Source organism: Eleutherodactylus coqui, chromosome 3 (assembly GCF_035609145.1).
Source record: "Eleutherodactylus coqui strain aEleCoq1 chromosome 3, aEleCoq1.hap1, whole genome shotgun sequence".
Lineage (NCBI taxonomy): Eukaryota > Metazoa > Chordata > Amphibia > Anura > Eleutherodactylidae > Eleutherodactylus > Eleutherodactylus coqui.
In genome coordinates, this window is record NC_089839.1 from 219,154,957 (window position 1) to 219,179,724 (window position 24,768).

At 44.8% G+C, this 24,768-nt stretch overlaps 2 protein-coding genes across 5 annotated transcripts in view; one reads left to right on the plus strand and one right to left on the minus strand.

Moving 5' to 3' along the window:
* Positions 1 to 20,044, minus strand: part of PDE6H (phosphodiesterase 6H) — a 52,781-nt gene extending 32,737 nt beyond the window's left edge. For all 4 annotated transcript variants that reach the window (XM_066594679.1, XM_066594677.1, XM_066594675.1 and 1 more), the window contains exons 1-2: positions 19,849 to 20,044; positions 13,642 to 13,741 (exon numbers count right to left, since the gene is read on the minus strand). The gene's annotated coding sequence lies outside the window, so the exon portion shown is untranslated. The remainder of the gene's footprint in view (positions 1 to 13,641; positions 13,742 to 19,848) is intronic.
* ERP27 (endoplasmic reticulum protein 27) lies at positions 444 to 14,585 on the plus strand. The gene is made up of 7 exons (XM_066594674.1): positions 444 to 681; positions 8,925 to 9,016; positions 9,101 to 9,238; positions 9,943 to 10,059; positions 10,943 to 11,068; positions 14,043 to 14,237; positions 14,528 to 14,585. The coding sequence occupies exons 1-7, from the start codon at positions 471 to 473 to the stop codon at positions 14,561 to 14,563; spliced, it is 915 nt and encodes a 304-aa protein (XP_066450771.1). The 5' UTR covers positions 444 to 470; the 3' UTR covers positions 14,564 to 14,585.
* Positions 20,045 to 24,768: the final 4,724 nt, after the last annotated feature.

The window sequence follows — 24,768 nt, forward strand, 5'->3', positions numbered from 1 at the left end:
TTTTTTCTTCCTCCAGACTCTTCTGTCCCAGCTAGACCCCTGTGTCCCCATCCAGTCTCCTCTGTCCTTCTCCAGAGCCGCCTTTTCCCCTCAAAACTCTGTGCTCTCTTCCTTCAGACTCCTCTGTCTCCTGACTCTTCTGTTCTCTCCTCCAGACTCCTCTGCCCCCCCTCTAAACCACTCTGCCCTCCTCCAGACCCATCTATGTTCTTCCAGACCCCTGTGAGAACAAGAGAATTGGACAAGTTGAATTGCACATCTGCCGTGAGGGAAAATTTGGGACCCCCCCCCCCCCCCCATACATGATATGATTGGCCGGTCCTGCTGATAATTTTGGGTTTAGTCTAATAAGTATGAGGTCGTTACATCCATTGCACACAGCAGGCCCTGGGACGATGAAATCATTGAACAAGTACCCAAGGACAAGTTACAGCCCCGATGTTCTGGGCCCTCCTTATCAGAGGCGGCAGATGTGCGGTTCTCAAGCCTCCGCACCACAGGTCATCAATGCAGCTCTGCTGAAAGAGTCGTCATCCCTTCACTACATTACTGCAGACCGGTGGGACCGACCACCAGCGGACACCATGAGACGACCCTCCTGCTGGATCCCGATCTCGGTGCTTCTCTTATTAGTGACCATTTCTATGGCTACAGAATCTGGGACGGGCAGAGACATTGAGGGTGAGTCCCGGCCCCTAATATAGAGCTGAGACAGAGGCCAGGGTCTGAGCATTCACCATGAGAACTGGCCGCAACTGGCCAAGCCTTGTCTTATAGTACGACCATAAGGGGTAACATTGAATTGTTACGATTTTGCTGCTAGCAGAACCATCCATAAAATCACAGCATGAGACAATTCACGGGTTTTTGTGTTTTTGGGGGGAGAGGTTGCTTCCTCTGGATTAACATTGGGGGGTAATAGGCTGAACTGGATGGACATATGTTTTTTTTGGCCTTACATACAATGTAGTTGGCAATTGAAGGCATACCCCTGCTCTTCGAGCAACGACAGGTTACGTAGTGATACAAAACTGCATGTTAGAAAAGAGGCGCGGAGTCGTCCATTACAGGGTCTCTAAACAATTGGGCAGATTTAGTAATATGGTTCTTGGTGAGTTCTTGCTCAGTGTCAACAGGAGTTGCTCATCTATGAATTGAGTTGGGCGGCCGGCAGGACTGTGTCTAGTTTTCATGCTGCCCTAGGCACTTTAGTGCTCATGCCTCTATTGGTTAGTCAGGCTAAAAGCTGCTACACATACACTTCAGATGGTCTAACTAGCATTTGCTGACACCTATCTCTTCCAACTGCCCTATACACATGCACGCTCAGCTGAGTGCCCATGGGTTTATGTTACAGAGAAGGAAATAAGCTACTGCCAGTCAACTATAGCAGAAGCTTATCTTTAATGTGAACAAGGTATCCTTTGTTCCCCTAATGTTAGCTGTCATAGGAGAGTATAGTGAGCCCCATCCGAATTAATATACACATACACAACCAGAATACCATAAAAATACAGTAACAGAACAAAGATTTGCATATAAATGCTGAACCTAATCTTACTGCACAGATACAGTAAAAGAGCCTCACTTACTACACAGATACAATACCAGAACTCAGCTTAAGGCCGGCTGCACACGGCTGTGTCGGGCTCCGCCGCGGAATTCCACGGCGGAGCCCGTCACGGCGCCCCCCAGAGACCCCAATACTTACCTGTGGATCCGGCGTCCTACGCGGCCGGCGCGTTATATGACACGCCCACAGCATCACATGACGCGGCCGGCCGTGTCATATGACGCGCCACGAGGTATTGTTCTATCTTCCTCTTTGCATAATTCCCCTTAATGACATGGCCTATTTTGGGCTTAAGGTCGTAAGGATTTTTGGCGGATTTTCTTCCCCATTTATCAAAAGCCATAACTTTTTTATTTTTCCATCGACGCGGCCGTATAAGGGCTTGTTTTTTGCGTGGCAAACTGCAGTTTTTATCGGCGTCCTTTTTGGGTACATAGACTATATTGTAAAACTTTTATTTTTTTTTTTTATGATCGCAGGGAGAGAAAATGCAGCAATTCTGCCATAGATTTTTTTCAATTTTTTTTACAGCGTTAATCATGCAGCATAAATAACACAATCCATTTTTTTCTGCGGGTTGGTCCGATTACAACGATACCAAAATTCTTACTTTTTTTAGGTTTTTCCACTTTTCTGCAATAAAAACCTTTTTTTTGGAAATCTTTTTTTTTTCTAAATCGCTGCATTCAAAGTACGGTAACTTTTTTATTTTTTGATGTACAGAGCTCTGTGAGGGCTTATTTTTTGCGAGACGAGCTGTAGTTTTTATTGGTACCATTTTGGGGTACATACGGCTTTTTTGATCACTTTTATTGCGTTTTTAGTGAGGTAAAATGCTAAAAATTAGCATTTTCGCGAGAGCCGGCCGAAGACACAGAGGGAGCGCGCTCCCTCTGTGAACTCTTTCCCTGCCGCGATCTACTCGCGGTAGGGAAGGGGTTAACAGCGGGGGTGCATTGGAGATGTGCTGCTGCAGCAGGACGCTGGCTGTGACTGACAGCCGGCTCCCGCACTATCCCCAGGACGTAAGTTTACGCCCTGTTGCGGGAAGTACCCCTGCTCCCAGGACGTAAACCTACGCCCTGGAGCGGAAAGGGGTTAAGGAGAAATGATACCCTTCCTTACCCACATACACACACTGCCTACCTGCCCATTAAGGACAAGGGAGCATGTAATGCTGCACCCTGCAGGGCCCCCTGGGTGTCTTATCCCTGCCTCTTCTCTATCGATGACACCCCAGACAACAAACCTGTGTGGACAGGGGCAGGCAGTAGTCATAGCAGGAGACTAATGTGCAGGACTGAGGGATGCAGCTGACAGCACTCTCCAGCGTACGGCAGGCTTCCTTAGCGGAGTGTGTGCCTGCATGTCACAGGATTCCTGTACTTCTAATTGGTGAAGCAGCAAGCTCCACCAATCAATGGTCAATTGCTGCTCCACCAATCAATGGTGCTGTCCTGTATAACACCAGAGGAAAGAGAGGAGAAATCTAGCAGTGTGTTGTTCTCTCTCTTCCTCGACAGTAGCGGCTGTGTGCAGCCCAGCCCCCAGCTTTTTTCCTGGTTCAGCGAGAGGCAGGGACCGTGTACCAGTGGTGAAGTTAAAAGATAAAAATTAACTGACTGCTACTGTGGCCGCCCCTCATTCCTGAATGCCCTAGGCACTGGGCCTCCAGTGCCTAATGGCAAATACCGCCCTGGTGGCCTTAAGAGATCTCCAGCATGCTCCACCTTCATTCACTGGACAACAAGTATCAAAGCACACGAGCGATAGTCGTTGGGAAGGCTGTTGGGAGCTTAAATGCCCGACAATCGTCCTGTGTAAAAGCACCCTTAGACTAGACAGTCTTCAAATGCACCAGTTTTACCACAGCAACTTGTGCTGTCAAATTTCAAGACTGTCTATTCTAAGTTTCTATCACCTGTTAGGTCCATGCCCTTTCTACAAAGTCACACCTCTTTGTCAGATGTGTTGAAAAAAGTGTCTGAAAGTGTCTAAAACACATTTTAAGTGTGGTGCAAATTATGCTAGACAGTTTTTTTGGCACAATTTGCATCAGAAAACTGGTAAATTGTCAATAGTACCTCTACCCCAATCCCCATTCACTATTCAGAAAACTGTCTTACATGCTTGACGCCACATTTACTGTGTGTTTTTGGATACTTTCGGACACTTTTTCCGACTTGTCTGACAAAGGGGCATGACTTTGTGAAGAAAAGGCATGGACTAAATTGCTCCAAAGTTTGGGCCAAATTGTGCCAAACTTTTGGCACATTATTCGTCATAAACTATATCAACTACTAGTTGGTATAAACTAGACAGTCTTAAAATTTGACAGATTTACCATCCAGTTGTGATAAATCTGGTGCATTTGAATGCTAGGTTCACACAGGGTAAATTTGCTGCGGAAATCTCGCGGTTTTGCCAAAGCGAAAAAATGCGAGATTTCCACGGGATAAGTGCAGCTTCAAAACCCACGGCACTTAGTTGTGGGTTTTGGAGCGGCTCCGCCACATGCTTTTCTGTTGCGGCCGGCTCCCCTATAGAAAGGAATTGACATGCTGTGTCCCGGGAATCTGCCCCGCATCGTTGGCTTTGCTGCACCGGATTGTCCACCCTGTGTGGACGAGATTTTTGACAAATCTTGTCCACATGGCTGGCAAACCCCGGGATTAGTGGCCGCAGGCGGATTTGCCACAGCGAAATTCCACAGGGAAATTCCGCGGCAAATCCGCCCTGTGTGAACCCAGCCTAAGGGTGCCCACCCACTAGCGTTTTTTTACTGCGAAATTCGCTGCGTTTTTTTTTTTTCTGCAGGGGTCTTTGGGCTATGGGACATGCAAAGCTAAAATCGCGATCGCGCAAAATCGCGATATCGCGGTAAATCGCGATTTTGCGCGATCGCGATTTTTACATTACAAGTCCCATAGACCCCCTGCAGAAAAAAAAAACCTGCGAATTTCGCAGTGAAAAAAAACGCTAGTGGGTGGGCGCCCTTAGACTGTGAAGCAGATTTACTCAGGGCCCTTTTACATTGGCCGATAATCATTCAGATTCCGTCTGGAAAGGATTATCTTCAGTGTAAATGTACGCCCCGACTGAACAATTAACGAGAATTCGCTGACTTCTCGTTTGTCGCTCAGTTTCTGCATGCAATGTTTATTCATAAATGACTGTTTGCTTCCTGTAAATGGAGGTGGATGTGCCGAAACGAACCCCAGCCCGCTCCGCCTCCATTTATTGAGCAATGATCATTCCTGTGTGAAACCAGTCAGGCAGCTGTGTATAGGCACCCTAATATGGTCTAATACTTTGATAGTGAAAATGAAGACATGCGGTCTTAAAATGCGCCAGATTTATCGCAGTGACTCTCATGTGTGGCAAATCTGTCAAATGTTAAGACTGCCTAGTGGAAGTTTATACCATCTTTTAGTTGGTTTAGTTTACACCAAAAAATGTACTAAACTTTCGCTGTAACTTGCTGCAACTTTAGACAACGCCCGTTTACACAAAGACACACCTTTTTTAGAAGAGTCAGGAAGTGTCTAAAAACACATAGCCTAGTAAATGAGGCGCAAAGCAGGTAACACCGCTTTTTGGTGAAATTTGTGACCGAAACTGTTGTATTTTGAATTCCATCCACGGTATTACTAAATGTGCACCAAGTGCTTTGTGTCATCTGCCATTTTCCAATGTCTAATATTGCTACTCTTCTGTGTTACCTTTCCATCCAAGTTTTGCTGTAACCTTACCCTGGTTTTCTCATATCTCATTCAACCTTCCTCAAGAACAACCTTAAAGGGGTTGTCCCGTGAAAGCAAGTGGGGTTATACACTTCTGTATGGCCATATTAATGCACTTTGTAATATACATCGTGCATTAAATATGAGCCATACAGAAGTTATACACTTACCCACTCCGTTGCTGGCGTCCCCGTCTCCATGGCGCCGACTAAAGCTGCTTCTTAGTCGCACGAACAGTCGCGCTTGCGCACCGCAGGATTCTTCTTCTGTCTCCCTCTGGGCTCACGAGCTGCGTGCTGGCTCCTCCCTCTTGTCCGCGTCATCGTAGCTCCGCCTCTGTCACGTGTTGCCGATCAGCCAATGAGGTGGCTGTATCGGCAGTGGAACGCAAGACAGGAGAAGAAAATCCATGGTGCACCATGGGAGTAGACCAGCGGCGCATCCTTGGGAAAGGACTAAGCGATTTTTTTTTTTAAATAACAAAGGGATTGTTTTTAACGCTGCACAAGGTGGGGGTATGTTTAAAAAAACAATTTGCATTTCGGCGCGGGACAACCCTTTTAAGGGCCTTTTACGAGGGGTTGATAATCGCCCAAATGATTGTTCCTGATCACAGCTTTTATTTCCGCCTCAAAGACTTCTCCAGAGCAGCACCAGTCCTCTGGAATGCGCTACCCAAAACTATCCGAGCAATCCCTGACACACAAAACTTCAGGCGTGTTCTAAAAATGCACCACTTCAGGGAGACATCTCCTAAACCAAACCCCTCTGTACTCCACCTGATAACATGCTCCCTGACCTACCGACTGCAATCCCTGCTAGCCATAATCAACTGCCCCTGCAGTCATACCGATTCGGCCACTATACCACTCAACCTGACCATTGTCTATGAGTATAACATCCCCCACTCTCCACCTTGCCATATCTTGCACATCTCCAGGCCCTTTACCTTTTTTATCACCCCATTATTTGTAGTATGTAGGCTCGTTGGAGCAGGACACTCACCCCTACGCTGCTAAACTCCCTCCCATCTTCCTTCTCCAGCAGCTCCCACAGGAGTCTATGGCAGCAGCCACCATATTGCGACCAGAAGGTAGTCCTAGAACTATCCTTTCCGGCTGGCCATTTTTACGCATCAGGAATATGCCCATCTAAATGGATGCATTGGAAACCATCAGATGGGAAGTGTATATAGTCCGGCCGTGAAAACGCAGCCAGTATACGCTCATGTGAAAGATCCCTGTGACTATTGACCTCTCCTTCTGACATCAGTGCTGCATAAAGGAAAGAGTATGCAGAGGTCGAGGTGGAGAAATCAGCGGTCACAGGCGCAGCAGGGGTTTGGATTGGAGCTGCAGGGGATTGGAGCTGCAGGCTGAGTGGGTAAAATGCTTGTCGGGTTGCTGCCAGACCGTCTCTCAGCCATGAATGACCAGTAAAATATTAATTACCAGCCGGGTGGCAACCTGCTGCCCCTCTTAGGTCCTGTAGACTGCCGCCTGAATAGTAGGGGCACGCCTGCTTATAGGCCAGACAATGCTACCTGAGAAAATGCTATGCAAATAGGACATAGAATAATGCCTCCTCAGTGCCCCCTATTGGAAGGCAGCTTTACTATAGGAGATACAAGCAAATATTTTCCTATCACTTTTACAAGAATGTCAATTGTGAGTCTTGAAGAATTACTCTTGGTTTTTGGTCAGATGTCACCGCCCTGCCCCCCACACACATCGGCTGTGTAGTACTAGGAGCAGCATATGTTCTGGTTCTCAGGTCAATCCCCGGCTGCGGCATCAGGTGGACAACTCTGATCTGTTCTGTAATTTCCCAGGTGGCTAATGTAAATTAATATAATTACAGCAGAGCTAAAACTCTAAGGGGAAAGCCCTGGGAGCTTATCAACTGCAATGTGTTACAGAGTCATCACCAAGGATTATCTGATCAGAGACAGAATCTTCTAAAGGGCCTAGGACCTCAGAGCCTGAACCAACAGCAAGAGACACACAGAGAGATTGTAAAACTTTCCATCAGGCAGCGAATGTTTATATCCACAGCAGTAATTATCCCCTAAATGATACTGTATCCGCTGCAAGTAAAGAAACATCGTGAATAACTGCTCATGTTTATCATCAGCAATAAAAAATGCAGATGACAAATAAGAATGAGTTACAGCCCGTTTTATACTCCAGAGCTGCACTCACTATTCTGCTGGTGGAGTCACTGTCTACATACATTACTTATCCTGTACTGATCCTGAGTTACATCCTGTATTATACTCCAGAGCAGCAATCACTATTCTGCTGGTGGAGTTACTATGTACATACATTACTTATCCTGTACTGATCCTGAATTACATCCAGTATTATGCTCCAGAGCTGCACTCACTATTCTGCTGGTGCAGTCACTGTATACATACATTACTTATCCTGTACTGCTCCTGAGTTACATCCTGTATTATACTCCAGAGCAGCAATCACTATTCTGCTGGTAGAGTCACTGTGTACATACATTACTTATCCGGTACTGATCCTGAGTTACATCCTGTATTATACTCCAGAGCTGCACTCACTATTCTGCTGGTGGAGTCACTGTGTACATACATTACTTATCCTGTACTGATCCTGAGTTACATCCTGTATTATACTCCAGAGCAGCAATCACTATTCTGCTGGTGGAGTCACTATGTACATATATTACTTATCCTGCACTGATCCTGAGTTACATCCTGTGTTATACTCCAGAGCTGCACTCACTGTTCTGCTGGTGGAGTCACTGTGTACATACATTACTTATCCTGTACTGATCCTGAGTTACATCCTGTATTATAATCCAGAGCAGCAATCACTATTCTGCTGGTAGAGTCACTGTGTACATACATTACTTATCCTGTACTACTCCTTAGCTACATCTTGCTGTATACTCCAGAGCTGCACTCACTATTCTGCTGCTGGAGTCACTATGTACATACATTACTTCTCCTGTACTGATCCTGAGTTACATCCTGTGTTATACTCCAGAGCTGCACTCACTGTTCTGCTGGTGGAGTCACTGTGTACATACATTACTTATCCTGTACTGATCCTGAGTTACATCCTGTATTATACTCCAGAGCAGCAATCACTATTCTGCTGGTGGAGTCACTATGTACATATATTACTTATCCTGCACTGATCCTGAATGACATCCAGTATTATACTCCAGAGCAGCAATCACTATTCTGCTGGTGGAGTCATAGTGTACATACATTACTTATCCTGTACTGCTCCTGAGTTACATCCTGTATTATACTCCAGAGCAGCAACCACTATTCTGCTGGTAGAGTCACTGTGTATATACATTACTTATCCGGTACTGATCCTGAGTTACATCCTGTATTATACTCCAGAGCTGCACTCACTATTCTGCTGGTGGAGTCACTGTGTACATACATTACTTATCCTGTACTGATCCTGAGTCACATCCTGTATTATACTCCAGAGCAGCAATCACTATTCTGCTGGTAGAGTCACTGTGTACATACATTACTCATCCTGTACTGATCCTGAGTTACATCCTGTATTATACTCCAGAGCTGCAATCGCTAATTTCCACTACTATATTTCCTTTAGCATCTGAGAGAAGAGCTGTAGTATTACCAGACGTTCCCTCTGCCCGCGTCTTTATTGATTCCACTGATCTAGCCGTGGTCGGGTTTTTTGTGGTACGTTCTTGCACCGTTTCTTGCTGTAGCATGTTTTGTATATTTGGGTGGAGGCTCCTTTAAATAATTCTGCATCGTTCTCAGGACTTGGAGAAACCAGAAGTGGAGTATTTTAATGCACTTGTAAAAAATCACCCTGAATGGGACTACGGGACCACAACCAGCGAAGACGTCCTGAAGCACTACAAGATAAAGAGCAACACCATAACCATCTTCCGGCAGGTAATTATCAGTTTGTATTTCTTATCTGTTTCATATATTTCTACTGTTTTCTTGTTAGCTCTACAAGATCCTCATGTCTTAGTGCTGCCCCCTGATGGTTTCCTGTTAGCTCTCAGTTTATAGATCCTCATGTCTCAGTACTGCCCCCTGCTGGTTTCCTGATAGCTCTAATGTCCCATGTAGGTGGGATAACAGTTGTCTAAATGACTGTACGAGCGCTGACGTCACTGCTGTTTGTTAGCACTCGTGCAGAGCGTTTAGACAGGCAGAGTTCACTGCTGGATCGCAGGCTTCTCGCTCAGCGCTTCACATTCTATGTAAAGCGCTGAGTGGGGAGCGTTTACACGCAGCAAGAATCCCGCGACCCAGCAATGTTTTTAATGCTGACTGAAAGTCAGAGATAGCGAGTAGTAAGCGATTTCTTTGCATTTATATTGCACGATTATCACTTAATTTAGTTCGTTTGAACTAATTATAAGCCGTAATCGTCTTGTGTAAATGGCCTTTAAGTCTACAGATCCTCATGTCTCCATGCTGCCCTCTGCTGGTGGCCTGTTAACTCCCAGGATCTAGAACCCATATCTACATTCTGGTTCAGTACTGCGTGCCAAATACTCATGGTTTCCAATTAGCAAGCAATGGAATTATGAATGCAGCTCTGGTTGTGACTGGAGTATAACAGATGATTTTCTTTCTGGCTGCAGGCAGATAATTTCCGCGATGATTTAGTGGTGGAGGAGACACCCGAACTCAATACTGCAAAGCTTTACCGATTCCTTACCATCAATGAACTGAGACTGGTCACAGAATATAACCCCATGGTGAGAAATCGTGTCTGATACAGAAATACGAGGGACTTGGAAGCAGCGAGAACCTTCCCCATGCTACTTTCATGACGAATCCATGAGGCTGTTTTGCGGCTTCTTATAACCCCTTAGTAAAATTACCAATTTTGGACCAAAAATGGGACGAGTTTTGGGGGATTTTCATCACCACTTTTCAAAAGTCATAACTTTTGTATTTTGCCCGTATGAGGTCTTGTTTTTATTGGTACCATTTTTGGCTCCATCTTATGTATTGCACAACTTTTACTAATTTTTTTGGAGGGCAGAAAGAAAAGACATCATTTCTGTCATTGGTTTTTTAGCATTAATCATGCAGCATAACATATTTTTTCTGCGGGTCGTTACGATTACGACAATACCAAAACTGTATATTTTTTTCCAATTTTGAACAATAAAACCCCTTTTTTCAAATTTTTAATTTTTTTGCATTGCTGTATTCAAAGTCCCATAACTTTTTTATTTTACGGACAAAGCTCCATGAGAGTCTGTTTTTTAGCGTGATGAACAGGCAGCCTTACACAACGGCGTTACATGTAGCGGTTTACACATACACTCGTGTGAGCCGGCCCTTATGTATTGCAGCCTTTGTTATTTGAGATGCATTGGAGCAGTAAAAAATGGTTGAAGGGGTGAAAGTTCAGGATACAAACAGGAATGTTTCTATTCATTGACAGCAAGTAGAGCTCTTGAGTATGATGAGAAATAGGGGTACCACCACAGTAAGCGTTTCATCGGTGACTTGCTCCTAGTTCACCCCAGAGAAGGAGTTCTGCCTGTTGCTCCTGCGGTGTGGTAGGGAGCTCTGAGTGCAGCTTTCGGTGGTCAGTAAATTCCGTGTAATCTGCATTTTCCTCATCAGACATCCATTGGAATTATCGCCTGCAAAGTTCACATCCATCTGCTCTTCTTCACACACAAGGATGTGGAGGGAGAGGAAGGGATCATGAAGGAATTACGGGAAGCCGCAAAGGAACTGCGGGGGCAGGTCAGTCGTAAATGTGGTCACAATGTGGAAAAGAAAGCATCCATTCATTGCAGAAACAAAAAGTATATATGTGCGAGGCCGGCCTAAGAGCAAGAAGGCGCACGGACTACAGGAGAGAGAAAGGATCCACAAATACACTCATTGTTAGTAAACAGCTCGACCCACAGGACACACAGGGCAAACACCAGCCCACGGGATGAATTTGGCAATTACCACATTTTATGTGGCCCACCGGCCGTACAACAACCTAACTAGGGGCGTAACTAAAGGCTCAGGGGCCCTGATGCAAAAGGTGACCTGGGCCCCCCCCCCCCCCCCCTATCTGTATCTGTACCCATACCTAAACCATGCTGCACAGAGGCATAACTTGAAGCTTCTGGGCCCCAATGTAAAACCTGTTACAGGGCCCCCAACTATATGGTTTTATTCATAGTACTGGGCTCCCTATATGGAGAAGAAAGGCCTTATGGGCCCCCTAAGGCTCCTGGGCCCGGGTGCAACCGCATCCCCTGCACCCTCTATAGTTACGCCCCTGAACCTAACAGGCACTTCACTCACCCAGCCTGCAGATCTGATCCGGCAGCGCAGTGCAGAGTCTGTGACCGCTGACCTCCTCCCCCCGGTGACTGTGTGTGCCATCCTGTACGCACAGCAGACGCCGAGGAGAGTGGTCAGCAGTCACAGACTCTGCACTACTGCCGTCAGACCGAAGCTGCAGGCTGGGTGAGTGGAGTACCTGTAGGGATGCTATCCACCCAGAAGCCAATAGGGGGTTTGCTATTACTAATGGGACAACTATGGGGGTCACTTATTACTATTGGGTCTAGTAATATAGCCGGCACACTCCTGTTGCCACAATGGGGGTCACTATTAATATTGGGGCCACTATGGGGGACACTTACTACTGAGGTGACTATGGGGGTGACTATTTTTACGGGGGTCACTATTACTACTAGGGCCACTATGGGAGACACTATTACCAGTGGCGTAAGTCAGTGAACAGTCTGTCTGTACATGGTTATCTTTTCCTTCTGCAGAGACTTTGGCTCATACTCCCAGTCATTGCAACAAGGTCTGTTAGAAGGCCTGACAGTGACTTGCAGGAATGCTGCCTTCCAAAAAGTGGCGCTGTAAAGGCGTTTGTTCCCTATACCCATTTTCTTGCTCTCACTCATAAATACGTTTTGTCTGTGCATTCATTAGTGTGGGACTTGTAGTGCACCCGATTATTTTTTGTTATCTTGTGGTGCCCGCGCTTTACTGCTCATTCATTATGCAACATGCACAGTGAGGGTAACTGTGTGCTCAGTCCCTGCCATCTGCTGATATCACTGAGGAGCAGCAGTATAAGGTACATGGTTATCGTAGCGCCCCTGAAGGGAAAGTGAAGAATTGCATGGAGCCTGCTATATAGACAGATACTGGGGATCGTCCAGAGGTAGAAGAGCAGCTCTTATATGGTCTGTTGCCAGAGGGGCCTAACTATCAGCTCCACACTCAACAATGGGACACAGGAGTCACCAGACACTAAAGGGTTACACAAAATGACATAACAACAGCTATTATATTAATTAGGATGTCACATGACGGTGAACGATGCACCACTTCATGAAGGGCTCCAGTAATTTATTGCAGATGTTATAAATGTGGACATATGGCACCGCAAAAGTTGTAAACATTTGAAAAAAACTTTAGAGCGGTTTATCAGGGTGCATCCTGTTAGTGATGGGGTTTATTAGGGTGCCGCTTGTTGGTGGGTGGGGTTGATCAGGGTGTGGCCTGTTTGGTGGGTGGGTTTTATCAGGGTATTTCCTGTTAGAGTGTGTGGTTTATCAAGGGTGTTCTGTTAGTGGGTGGGGTTTATTTGGGTGTGATCTGTGAGTGGGTGGGGTTTATCAGGGTGCAGTCTGTTAGTGGGTTGGGTTTTTAAGGGTGCTGCCTATTTGTGGGTGGGGCTTATTAGGGTGTGGCTTGTTAGTGGGCGGTGTTTATCAGGGTGCAGCCTGTTAGTGGATGGGTGTTTATCAGGGTGTGGTCTGTCAGTGGGTTGGGTTTATCAGGGTGTGGCCTGTCAGTGGGTTGGGTTTATCAGGGTGTGGCCTGTTAATGGGTTGAGTTTATCAGGGTGTGGTCTGTTAATGGGTTGGGTTTATCAGGGTGTGGCTTGCTATGGGGCTTAGTGTAGATGTAGCTTTTTCATGGACAGGTTTTATCAAGCTGTAGCTTGTCATCAGTCAGGGCCTGTTAGGGTGCAACATACTCTTGGCTGGGTTTTTTTTAGGATGTAGCTTCTTGTGGGTGGGGTTTTAAAAGCTGTGGCTTGCTATGGGTGGGGTTTATCAGGGTGTGGCTTGTTGGTGGGGTTTATAAGAGTGTGGTTCGTTATTGGGTGGACTTTATAGCAGCCCAAACCAGTTCCCAATATCAGACTCAAATTCCATAATACAAACCACAGACCAATATTCAGGCTCCATAATATAGACACCAAAATTCAGTCCCTGCCCCATAATACAAGCCCCAGACCAGACCCCAAAATTTCCACCCCAGAACAGAATTGCCCTTAAGTTGCTCACCGATCCTCACTCCTGGCTCCCCTTCAGTTTTGTTGCCAATGACATCCTAACGCTATCTAGCATCAGTCGTTCACATGCGCCAGTGCCTGGAGCAGAAGATCTGTGAGGAGCAAGGAGACATGATTGATTAATATTGAAGATTAACTAATGAGTAAAAGAAAAAAAATCAGTTGTGGACTGCAAGACGCGAGGTGATATAAAGAACAGAAAGTTTTGTAACGGGCTTATAGATAATGTATGTCATACCAAACAGACATTACTAGTTGATCCTTCAAGGCGCACATATCATCTTCCTGAATACAGAACAGACATGACTAGCTGATCCTCAGTCTTGCAAATATAAATTAACAGTGTCCATATTTTCCCTCTCATTCTCCGTTATTTACCCGCGTCGCCACCAGGTTCTGTTTGTCAAGATGGATGTGAGCATGAAAAGCAATCAGAAGACAGCAGCGCTGTTCAAGCTGAAGAAAAGTGACCTCCCGCTCATCTCAATATACGACACCGAATCAAACAGAAAGCAGATTATGGAATCTGGTGAAATTACCGCCCAGGGCGTGAAAAAATTCTGCTTAGACTTCTTGTCTGGCGAGGCGGTGAGTAGCCACTGAAACATACAAGACATGGGGCAGGGGCCCAACTGCACCCAGCAAATAGCCCTCAGAGATGCTAATCAAAGGGCTAGAAGTATGCCCCACCTCCTGGACTCCTGACCAACATGGCAGAGTCAGGGCTCCAGAAAGTTATATCATGTGACCTCCTGGTAGGAAGGGTCCTGTGTGGTCATGTCTTTCAACCCCCATGCTCCAGCCTGACCATTTTTTTTTTAAATGTTAAAGATTTTTTATTTTTCTTTTTATTAAAAAAATGATTTTATATTTTTCAGGTAGAAGAAGCAGAAAGTTTGAAGACGGAATTATAACATGTTGGTGTTTATGATGTCCTTTTTATTGCCTTTTACGTGATTTCATGTTTTTACCATTTTAAAATAAATCTTTTTGTTTATGGAAAATATCTCATTAACCCCAAATATGCCATGTGGTGTTACATGTCCTGCAGTAGCAGGAGTGCACACTAGAGGAAACTCCAGTGGAGAACAACAGAAAGACTACAGTTCCTTTAACACCATCTGATCGTTGGACCGTTAAAGGAGCACTGAGAGACAATATAGTATGATGACCAGCGCTCATTCCTGCTGCTTACCAAGACAGAAGATCACTAGTATGTGGACGAATGATGCTTCATATGATCATTCATTCACACACAGATTGCATTCATCGGCAGCGCATTTCTCGAACTCAATGCATAAATAAGGCAGCAGAACTAAACTCATAATATAAATACAGCACAGGCCAACCTCAGTTTATATGTTCAGCACCAGAGCCAAGGTCATAATATAAAGACAGCACTAGAACCAACCTCATTACATAAATACAGAACCAGAACAAAGTACGTAATATATCTACAGCACCAGAACTAAGCTCAGTTTATAAATGTGGCACAAACTAACCTCAGTTCATAAATACAGCACCAGAATCAAGCTCACAACATAAATACAGCACCAGAATCAAGCTCATAACAAATACAAACAAATAACCAACCACAGTACAGAGATACAATACTAGAAGAAAGCTCATAACATAGACAGCACTAGAACTAACCTCAGTATATAAATACAGACCAGAACCAAGCATGTAATATAAATACAGCACCATAACTAAGCTCAGTATATAAATGTTGTACAAACTAACATCAGTTCATAAATACAGCCACAGAACCAAGCATCTAATAAATACATCACCAGACCCAAGCTCATAACATAAATACAGCCAAAGAACCAACCTCAGTACACAGATGCAATACTAGAGCGAAGCTCATGACAAAAAGGCAGCATTAGAACTAACCTCAGTTCATAAATACAGAATCAGAATCAAGCACTTAATATAACTACAGCACTAGAACTAAACTCAGTATATAAATGCGGCACAAACCAACCTCAGCTCATAAATATAGCACCGGAACCAAGCTCATAACATAAATACAGCACCAGAACCAACCTCAGTATATAGATACAATACTAGAACCAGCATCCCAACCTAAAGACAGTGACAGAGCAAAGTGATTGTGCTGCGGGTGTGCCAAATTGCTGATAGCAGAACCTTGGAACCTCAGACAGACAGAGACAGCGCCAAAAAGGGGATGATTGATGTAGCTCCACAAGAGTTCCAGCGGCATGTAGGAAGAGGATCATCTATCCAGGTAGACCTAAAGGGGCGTGATTGCCCTCAGCCTACATCTGCCAGGTGCCCCATCACACATACTGGTGGCTGGCGCCCTGTGTAATCACACGGTTTGCATGTAGCTGGATATTAGTCATGGAAAATAGTTCCGATCACTAGTATCCGTTCTGTCTTCTCTGATTGTAGCTGTTTACCAGTAGCTAATGAGAACATTGTGTCGCGACTCCTCCGCTTCTTAGCGCCATTTTTACCTTTTTAGTATGACTATCTTAATGACACAGAATAACACTAATCAGTAACAGGTTTACCATGCAGAGCTCGCAGGAAGTTGTCACTCAGCTTCCTATTCACACGGAATGGCAACTTAGCCTAAACAGTTATGCAGTCACATTCCCCTTGTCTCTTCCAGCTCTCTCTCAGTGTCAGTCTTCACTATAATTCTAGCATCCTATTCATTAACCAGGATGAATGTAGCAAAGACTCCTGCCAGAGCTGGGGACTGGTGGCGACTATCCAGGTGATAAATATTCCGTGTTTATAGATCACCAGGGTCGTTCTCAGGGTCACAGGTTCCCAGCAGTATATTTGTGGACAATGGCGCAGTGTCCGCTCCTCCTATAAATATTCAGTGTGGAAAAATCAGCGACCACGGAGAAATCTCAGAGCCGCAGGCATCAGGTTAAGCGGCTATTCTGGGGGCCGTCCTGCTGACCCGTCACACGTTAATGATGTGCGGTTGGCCAGATGCTAATTATACGGCACTTAGTCTATGAGAGCCGCGTTAACAAAGTTCACCGCAGAATCGGTCAGGAGGTTCAGCTGATGTCCCGGGGACGTGACCGGGTCTGATGTCACCGGACTGATATTAAATGGCTGATATTCTGTGACCGAAACCCAATCACCTCTGTAAAGAGGAGACTGTGTGTTTCAATTCTTCACCTTTTTCAAAGTATCTGCTTGTTGTCAGTGAATGAAAACCTGCCTTGACCCAATACCTTTCACAGCTGAGGGTTTGTTGCAGCAAATTTAACCCCTTCCCACCCCACGACATAAACGTACACCCTGGCTGGGAAGCAGTTTCCGCGAATGGACATAGATTTACGTCCTATGCATGGCGCGGGCTCAGAAGCTGTGACTGACAGCTGGCCCCCCGCTGTGAAGCCCTTACATGCCACGATTAATGTTTATGATGGCATGTAAAGGGTTTACAGATGGAGGGGGCTCATTCTGTGATGTCATCAGGTCAGGATGATGGGTAGCCTTGGTAAACTGTTGCCAGACAATGTCGTCCGGGTTTGCTTGGCATGTGATTGCAATAAGTGATAATGCAATGCAGTACAGAAGTACTGCAATATATTATCACAGCGATCAGCAGGTTCAAGTTCCCTATGGGGGCATAGAAAATGTAAAATAAAAATAGTGAAAAAACACGCAAAATAATAGGTTGAACACACTTATTATCCTGCATAGCAAATGCTATAGAAAAAGCATAAAAACAGAGCCCAAATCCTTTTTTTGCTCACTTCGCCTCCCCAAAATATGTAATAAAAGTGATCAAAAAAGGCATATTCACTATTAAATAATACCCATGAAAACTACAGCTAGTCATGCAAAAACAAGCACTAATACGGCAGTGTCGACAGAAAAATACAAAAGTTATGGCTTTTAAAAAGTGGAGATGAAAATGCCCCAAAAATGATTGCACCCTTAGGACCAAAATAGTGTGCGTCACTAAGGGGTTAAGAAGCCTCACAAACAGCCTCATGGACTTGTCTGGGGATGCAGCACCTGGAAGCTTCTCGCTGCTCACGCATTTTCCAAGTCCCTCATATTCCTGCTCGCACCTTGCAGTCCTTCCGCTGTTTTGATGCAGTTTTTCTGAAATCACTATAAAACACGCCATGACCATGTGATCGCGCCAAATGAACATTACCACATTATTAAGTCATCCTATTATTGGTGGGCTGAAAATACAGAGAAACAATATTTCCAGAGACGAGCAGCATGACGTGGCGGAGTGCGGTCAGGAAGGTGCAGCGCTGCTATTGGTCAGCTGGGTATTATGATTGTACCATACGTGTGGAGTGGAAAAGTCATTAGCATTATAGGGCAGACAGTAACATCACGGCTGGCAGAGGGCCGGACCGTCACGCCAAAACTCCTATCGTCTCGCCATCCAAGCCGGAAAGTGTGATGACAGTTTATAGAAGTTTATCAGTAAGACTGGCTGAACAACACACATGACACAGCGAGGCGGCGGCTCGTCAGAGAAAGCCGGGGCTTAGTCTTGTGAGAAGGAAGCTTCAACGGAGTGCAATGAAAAGTTCAGAAACTTTGGGGGAACTTATTAAACAATTTATGCTATATTAGTACTAAACTTTGTGATCTTTACTTCTCTTGGCGCTTGTAAATTAGGCGCAGTTACGTGGGACAGGTGGGGTCACCATCAGTCCAATGGATTTAACCCTTTCCAATCCACTGTCTGACGTCTGAAGACATAATGATTGAAGGCTGTACAGCTCCGATGTCAGAAGATGTCCGGCAGGGTATTCTTACTGTATATTACTGGCTGCTCTGTTGTCGGGGGGGGGGGGGGGCTCTCCAGCATGTCCCATACCGCAGTACTGGCTCTAGCCAGAAGATGGCGCCACTGTATAATGGAAGAAAGAGAAAGCCCCCTAGGAAACGCTGAATCCAAAATTGGATTGTAAAGGGTTAAGGTATATCCACACAGGTGTTTTTATTTCAGTCAGATTTTTCGGGCGATTTCCACCCAATTATTTTGCATTTCTGTGATTTTTATCTGCATTTAAAAAAAACGCACAATGAACCAAGTGATGTAATTAAAGGTTCTGCACACTATTTCTATGGACCACAATGGCATCAAATATGCGCATCCGTATACGCAACCATGCTCGCCGCTACAGAGTGTATTAGCGCATGAACAGGGCTTTTGCTTGGAGTATTCAAACTCTGCGCCATAGTGCGCAAGCTCCAATAAAACAGCAGCAAGAGAGGTCCTGCCCTATCATTTCCGCACAAAGTATTAACTACGTGCGAGAAAGATAGGGCGAGTGCTATCTTTTCTTGCATGTACTATTTGTGGGCGAGAATAGTGCTAATGAAAACAAAACCATTGAAATCAATGGTTTAGCTTCGTCCCATTACTCGGACGTGATTATCACGGGGGCATAACAGGACAAAATCACGCCCATCTGAAGAAGCCCTTAGGCTGCTTTCACACTAGCGCTAATCTCGTGTGAGTTTTATGCACTGTGAGACTCAGAAAACATGAGCGAATGTGAACTCCATTCTCTTTAATAGAGTCATACACGAGCGATGTTTTTCCTCAATGATGCTGCGAGGAAATAAAATCATGGCATGTTGTATTTTTTAGTGTTCCTCGGAACGCATCGCCTATTGATTTCATTGGGAGCTTAAATACATTGTAGGGCTCTCGCATGCCGTGTGATGTGCATGCGAGGTTTCCCATTCAAATCCATAGGAAACACTTCTCCAGTTTCACGGCCTGATATCGCGCTCCATCATGTGAATTAGCGATTAATTTTTTTCTGCGATTGCGATGCATTTTGCTACAGAATCGTTCAAAAATAGGACATGCAGCAACTTATTGTCCTCGCGCTACCGGGCTGAGTAAAATGAGTATGTGTGTTGCAAAATTGCACAGAAATTGCACAAGAAAAGAACACAATGTTTTTTGCAAGATCTGTGCGCCTCTTCATACATTAGGTGCATCCTGCGCCAGGGGAACTACACTAAGACCAGAGCTGGAAATGCCAGTTAAGTTCAGCCCATTGGAAGCTACTATAGTGACAGATTTGTTCGCCACTCAGCTTTCCCACACTCCTGAACGGCAAATCTGTCTACTTATGCCATAATACAGCCTATATCAGTGCACAATAAAGCAGAACTTCCATTCAGGACTGCAGAAAAGCTGGGTGCCAACCTCTGTAATAAGGGCCAGATTGCTTGTCAGACACCCAGCTCTCCCAGATAACTGGCAGGAGAGGCACGACTAAAGCTTCCTATTCACCGGACATCTTCCACTTTTAGGAAAATGCTCTATATCCTTCCTGTGAACCGAATCCACCTGTCCGTGGGAAGCGGACGGCCATGACTGCGGCTCGCTGCCCCCTGCTCCGTGACTCACTGCGGCTGATGTGCAACTTTGTAACATCTGATAGCTATTATTAGTGCGGGTGAAATAGGAAAAGCTAAAAATAGCGCTATTTCCTGTCCTGTTATTTATTACATCCTCCTACATCTGCTCCAAATGGGATCCATCTGGCTCTTCCCTAATCCCTGCAGAACATTGCACAACCCCACCCACAACTAATATGGCCACTAGCACCCACAGCGAGTGCCACCCTGCTCTCCCAGAGTCCTGAACAGAAAACCTGCTGCAGTATTGCATACTGTGCCCATTGAAAACAGCCTTGTGCCTGAAAAACGCCTCGAATCGGCGTGAAAACGCACACTGGCGGACTCTATACCTGTGTGGGTAGCCAAGTGTTGTCTTCTCTCAGTTCTTTTGGAGATTTTCATCTCATTTTCATCCATTTCTGTGATTTTTCAGCGAAATTTTCATCCGTTTTGCATCTAAATTTTTGCGTGCGTAAAAAAATCCCTTATGATGGGTTCTGCAGGCTTTGTTTTTGTAGGATCACCGCGTTTACATGGGATAAAAATGGATCACAATCGCATCAAACAAGCGCAATCTGTTTTTTTAATGCATCCATAGATGTGAAAGGGTATTTTTTGTTCAAACATTGCAATAAAATACGTCATACTGCAAATTATTGTTTGCTTGGACTTTTTGTTCAATTAAAAAAAAAATTTAAAAAATTGCACGTGTGACTATAACCATTGGAATTAATATGCTTTTCATTTATGAGGACTACATTATATACGCTTACCTTCCCTCCACATTTCATTGGAGCGATTTTCTCTCTATCTTCCCAGCCACATGAAAATTTGTCCCCGACCTGTGATATTACAAATGTCGCACGCCAAGGATGCCCCTTCTCCTACACTCTTTTTCTTGACATTATAGATAGAGATGAGCGAGCGTACTCGCTAAGGCAAACTACTGGAGCGAGTAGTGCCTTATTTGAGTACCTGCCCACTCGTCTCTAAAGATTCGGCTGCCGGCGCGGGTGACAGGTGAGTTGCGGCGGTGAGCAGGGGGAGCGGGGGGGGGGGGGGGAGAGAGGGAGAGAGAGATCTCCCCTCCGTTCCTCCCCACTCTCCCCGGCCGCTCCCCGCCCCCTGCCGGCACCCGAATCTTTAGAGCCGAGCGGGCAGGTACTCGAATAAGGCTCAAGTAGTTTGCCTTATCGAGTATGCTCGCTCATCTCTAATTATAGACTTTGCTGCAGACAGTTAGACAGGACCCCGGCATACAGGGATTGTCCTTTTCAAAGAGTCCATCCAACTAGCAGACACTGGGTGGTTTCACACCTGCGCTCGGAGTTCCGTTTTCCTGCTCTGCTCTGTTCAGGTAGCAGGAAAGAGAAATCCCTGCGGCTGACCAGCTCCATCTCAGGATGGAACCAGGCAGCACCAAACGGACCCCATTGACTATAATGGGGTCCGTTCAGTTTCCGCTCAGCTGCCCATCTGTTGGCTGGAAAAAAAAGTACTGCATGCAACAGTTTTTCTTCCAGTATTTTGAGCCGGATCTGCGACAGAACCTTGGGACGGAGATTCCAACGTACGAGTGAAACCAACCATAATTGATCGTATTCTTTCTAATTACAAACCCAATTCAGGCGTTTAGGAGATGAACTGAAATATTGGAAATTTAAGGCTTTACCTCCAATTTGAAAGTCAATAACACTAAATCAACCATTCTAAAGGTCACGTCCCCCTCCAATAGTGTTGGGGAACTCTGAAGGGTGTCCCTGTATACCTGGTCCAACGAAGTAATAGCATATCTGGGAGCGCTCTGTAATATTGCTAATAACTTGGCAGACCTAATCATATCCATATAACCTCCCTATCATATTTTGCTAGGAAAAAAGAACAAAAAAAACACTATATTCTAATGAAAATCCTCTATAGACTCCAAATGCTGCTGATTCACATCCTACAATCCTTTTTCAAAAAGACTTGTACAAATTTCAAGGTTCTTCTGGAAGTAGAAAGACGGGCAGAATATTACAGAGCTATCCAACTGAACAGCTGGCCTTCCGTCATAGCAGCCATAAAATGCAGGCACCGACTCGCCTGGCACATGGCAACACTTGCTCGGGTGATCTTTGGTTTCCAACGGCAAGCAGATACAGATCTAAGACATCCAATCCTCCCCTGCGTGGTGCCTGCTGGACCTGAAGCTCTCTCAAATCCACCCTTGCACCTTCCCTATCACTAACCATTCCTTTAAGGCGACTTCCCAAACTTTTAGACAAACATCTTGACCCTGCGTCTTTAGGGACCTTTTGCTGGTTACTCAATCTGAAACCTCCAATTCATTAGCCACCAGAATCCTACTTTAATATCCCAAACAGGGGCGTAGCTAAAGGCTCAGGGGCCTGGGTGTAAAAGTCCAGCTCCGATGCCTCCCCACCTGATACAGACCATGCTGATATAACCTGGGTATCTCCTGTATATAATTATATATCTACAGCTGGTATAAGTTATACATCCGTATATAGTGATATGGACCATAACTGGTATAACCTGGGTATCTCATTTATATATATGTACAGCTGGTATAAATTATACATCTCCTGTATACAGTGATGTGGAGCATGGTGGTGTAACTTGGGCATCTCCTTTATATAATTATATATGTACAGCTGGTATAAGTTATATATCTCCCTGTATATAGTGATATGGAGCATGCTGGTATAACCTGGGGATCTCCTATATATAATTATATATATATATATATATATATATATATGTACAGCTGGTATAAGTTATACATCTACATATATATAAAGGCGAAAGCCCTCACTGACTTGCCACTAATTCTCTAACTATCTGGTGTCATACAAACTTGAAATTTGGCACAACCATTCTTTAGGTCCTAATTAGGAGGAGTAAAGGGCTAGCAACTTGATTATTCAATTCTAAGCATGAAAGTAAGTGACTCCCTATGTAATGTAATTTATCTAATTCTTCAACTTCCCGGTGTGGTACAAACTTGAAATTTGGCAGGAGCATTCTTCAGGTCCTAAATAGGAAATGTACAACTTGATTATTCAATTCTAAGTGTCAAAGTAAATGACCCCCTATGTAATGTAATTAACCTGTACCGCACAAACATGAAATTTGCCACAACCATTCTTTACATCGTAAATAGGAAACGTAAAGGGGTCACAACTTCAATATTCAATTTTAAGCATGAAAAACTGTGCGAAAATCCATGAGACATAAGATAGTTCTTTTCTAAGAAACCATAAAGCCTAGGGAAAATATTTGTATGCTGAGGACAATCTAACTGACCTCTGTGTGCATATACTAAAAGGCTGTAAAGTACATAAGGAGGCGGCCATGCACTGCAGGGATTGAGCATGCCTTTAAGGCTAAGAAGGGGCTGCAACCTCCAGTTTGGGGGTAAATTTGAACAAAAAGTGGCGTTACCTTTTGGGTAACAAGTGAGGAGAGTGGGAGGGGTGGCACATCAGTACATGCAGCCTGAGGAGAATCTAACGCTCCTCTATGTGTATACATATTTTATTCCTCGGTTCCTCTGAAGTAATCACGACTTCATAAAAATTTCTGTGTGAACAACACGTAAACACCTGTATTAATTTAACTTAGGCAAAGCTGGGTATATTAGCTAGTCTCCTGTATATAGTGATGTGGAGCATGCTGGTATAACCTGGGTATCTCCTGTATATAATTATATTTGTACAGCTGGTATAAGTTATGCATCTCCTGTATATAGGGATATGGAGCATTCTGGTATAATCTGGGTATCTACTGCATATAATTATATATCGTATAATTATATATACATCTGGTATAAGTTTTATAAACAAAAAACTGAACGAAAAAATCGTTCACGTGAATCTACCCTTCAGCTAATTTCACAAAAAGTGTGATATCGGGCTGTGAAACTTGGCTCTATATCGCGCTCCTTAATGTATGATGTGCCCACGGATGCAAGGCATTTTTGTGTTAAAACCGCCTCGCATCAGTTCAAGAAAGTAGCAATACTCCGCCGCAGCTAAAAGCTTTAAATGAGTAAACCTTGCATTGCACCCACGCGGTTCTTACTCCAAGTAAAAGGAAATCACCGTGTCCTGCTTTTGTCCGATTTCTAATGAAAATTGTCCATTCAAGTCAATGGGTGTGTCTAAAAAAAAAAAGGGTTGCATGTGCATGATGTGAGTACGATCTGTTTTTAATAGAGATGAGCCAATATACTCGTTTCGAGTAATTACTCGATCGAGCACCGCGATTTTCGAGTACTTCAGTACTCGGGTGAAAAGATTCGGGGGGCGCCGGGGGGCGGGGGGAGGCGTGGCGGAGCGGGTGGTAGCAGCGCGGAACAGGGGGGAGCCCTCTTTCTCTCCCTCTCCCCCCCACTCCCCGCTGCAACCCCCCACTCACCCACGGCGCCCCCCGAATCTTTTCGCCCGAGTACGGAAGTACTCGAAAATCGCGGCGCTCGGGCGAAAAAGGGTGTGGCCGAGTAGGTTCGCTCATCTCTAGTTTTTAACAGATGTAATCATGGGGACCATGAATAAAAACAGGAAGTGCAGAATCGGTACATTTATGCATTTATTTTATGCGTGTAAAAAAAAACAGATCAAAAAGGGATGGAAATTGTAGAAATTGCAAAAATGCATGAAAACTGTAAGAAAATTGCTAAAAAAAAAAGTGAACATTTTTTATAGATCACAATTGCAAT

Bases quoted from the DNA above. Each gene is read 5' to 3' on its own strand.
- ERP27 (XM_066594674.1), top strand. From the start codon at position 471: ATGTGCGGTTCTCAAGCCTCCGCACCACAGGTCATCAATGCAGCTCTG. The intron at 682-8,924 runs GTGAGTCCCGGC...TATTTCCTTTAG, and splicing joins GACGGGCAGAGACATTGAGG to CATCTGAGAGAAGAGCTGTA. The intron at 9,239-9,942 runs GTAATTATCAGT...TTCTGGCTGCAG, and splicing joins CCATAACCATCTTCCGGCAG to GCAGATAATTTCCGCGATGA.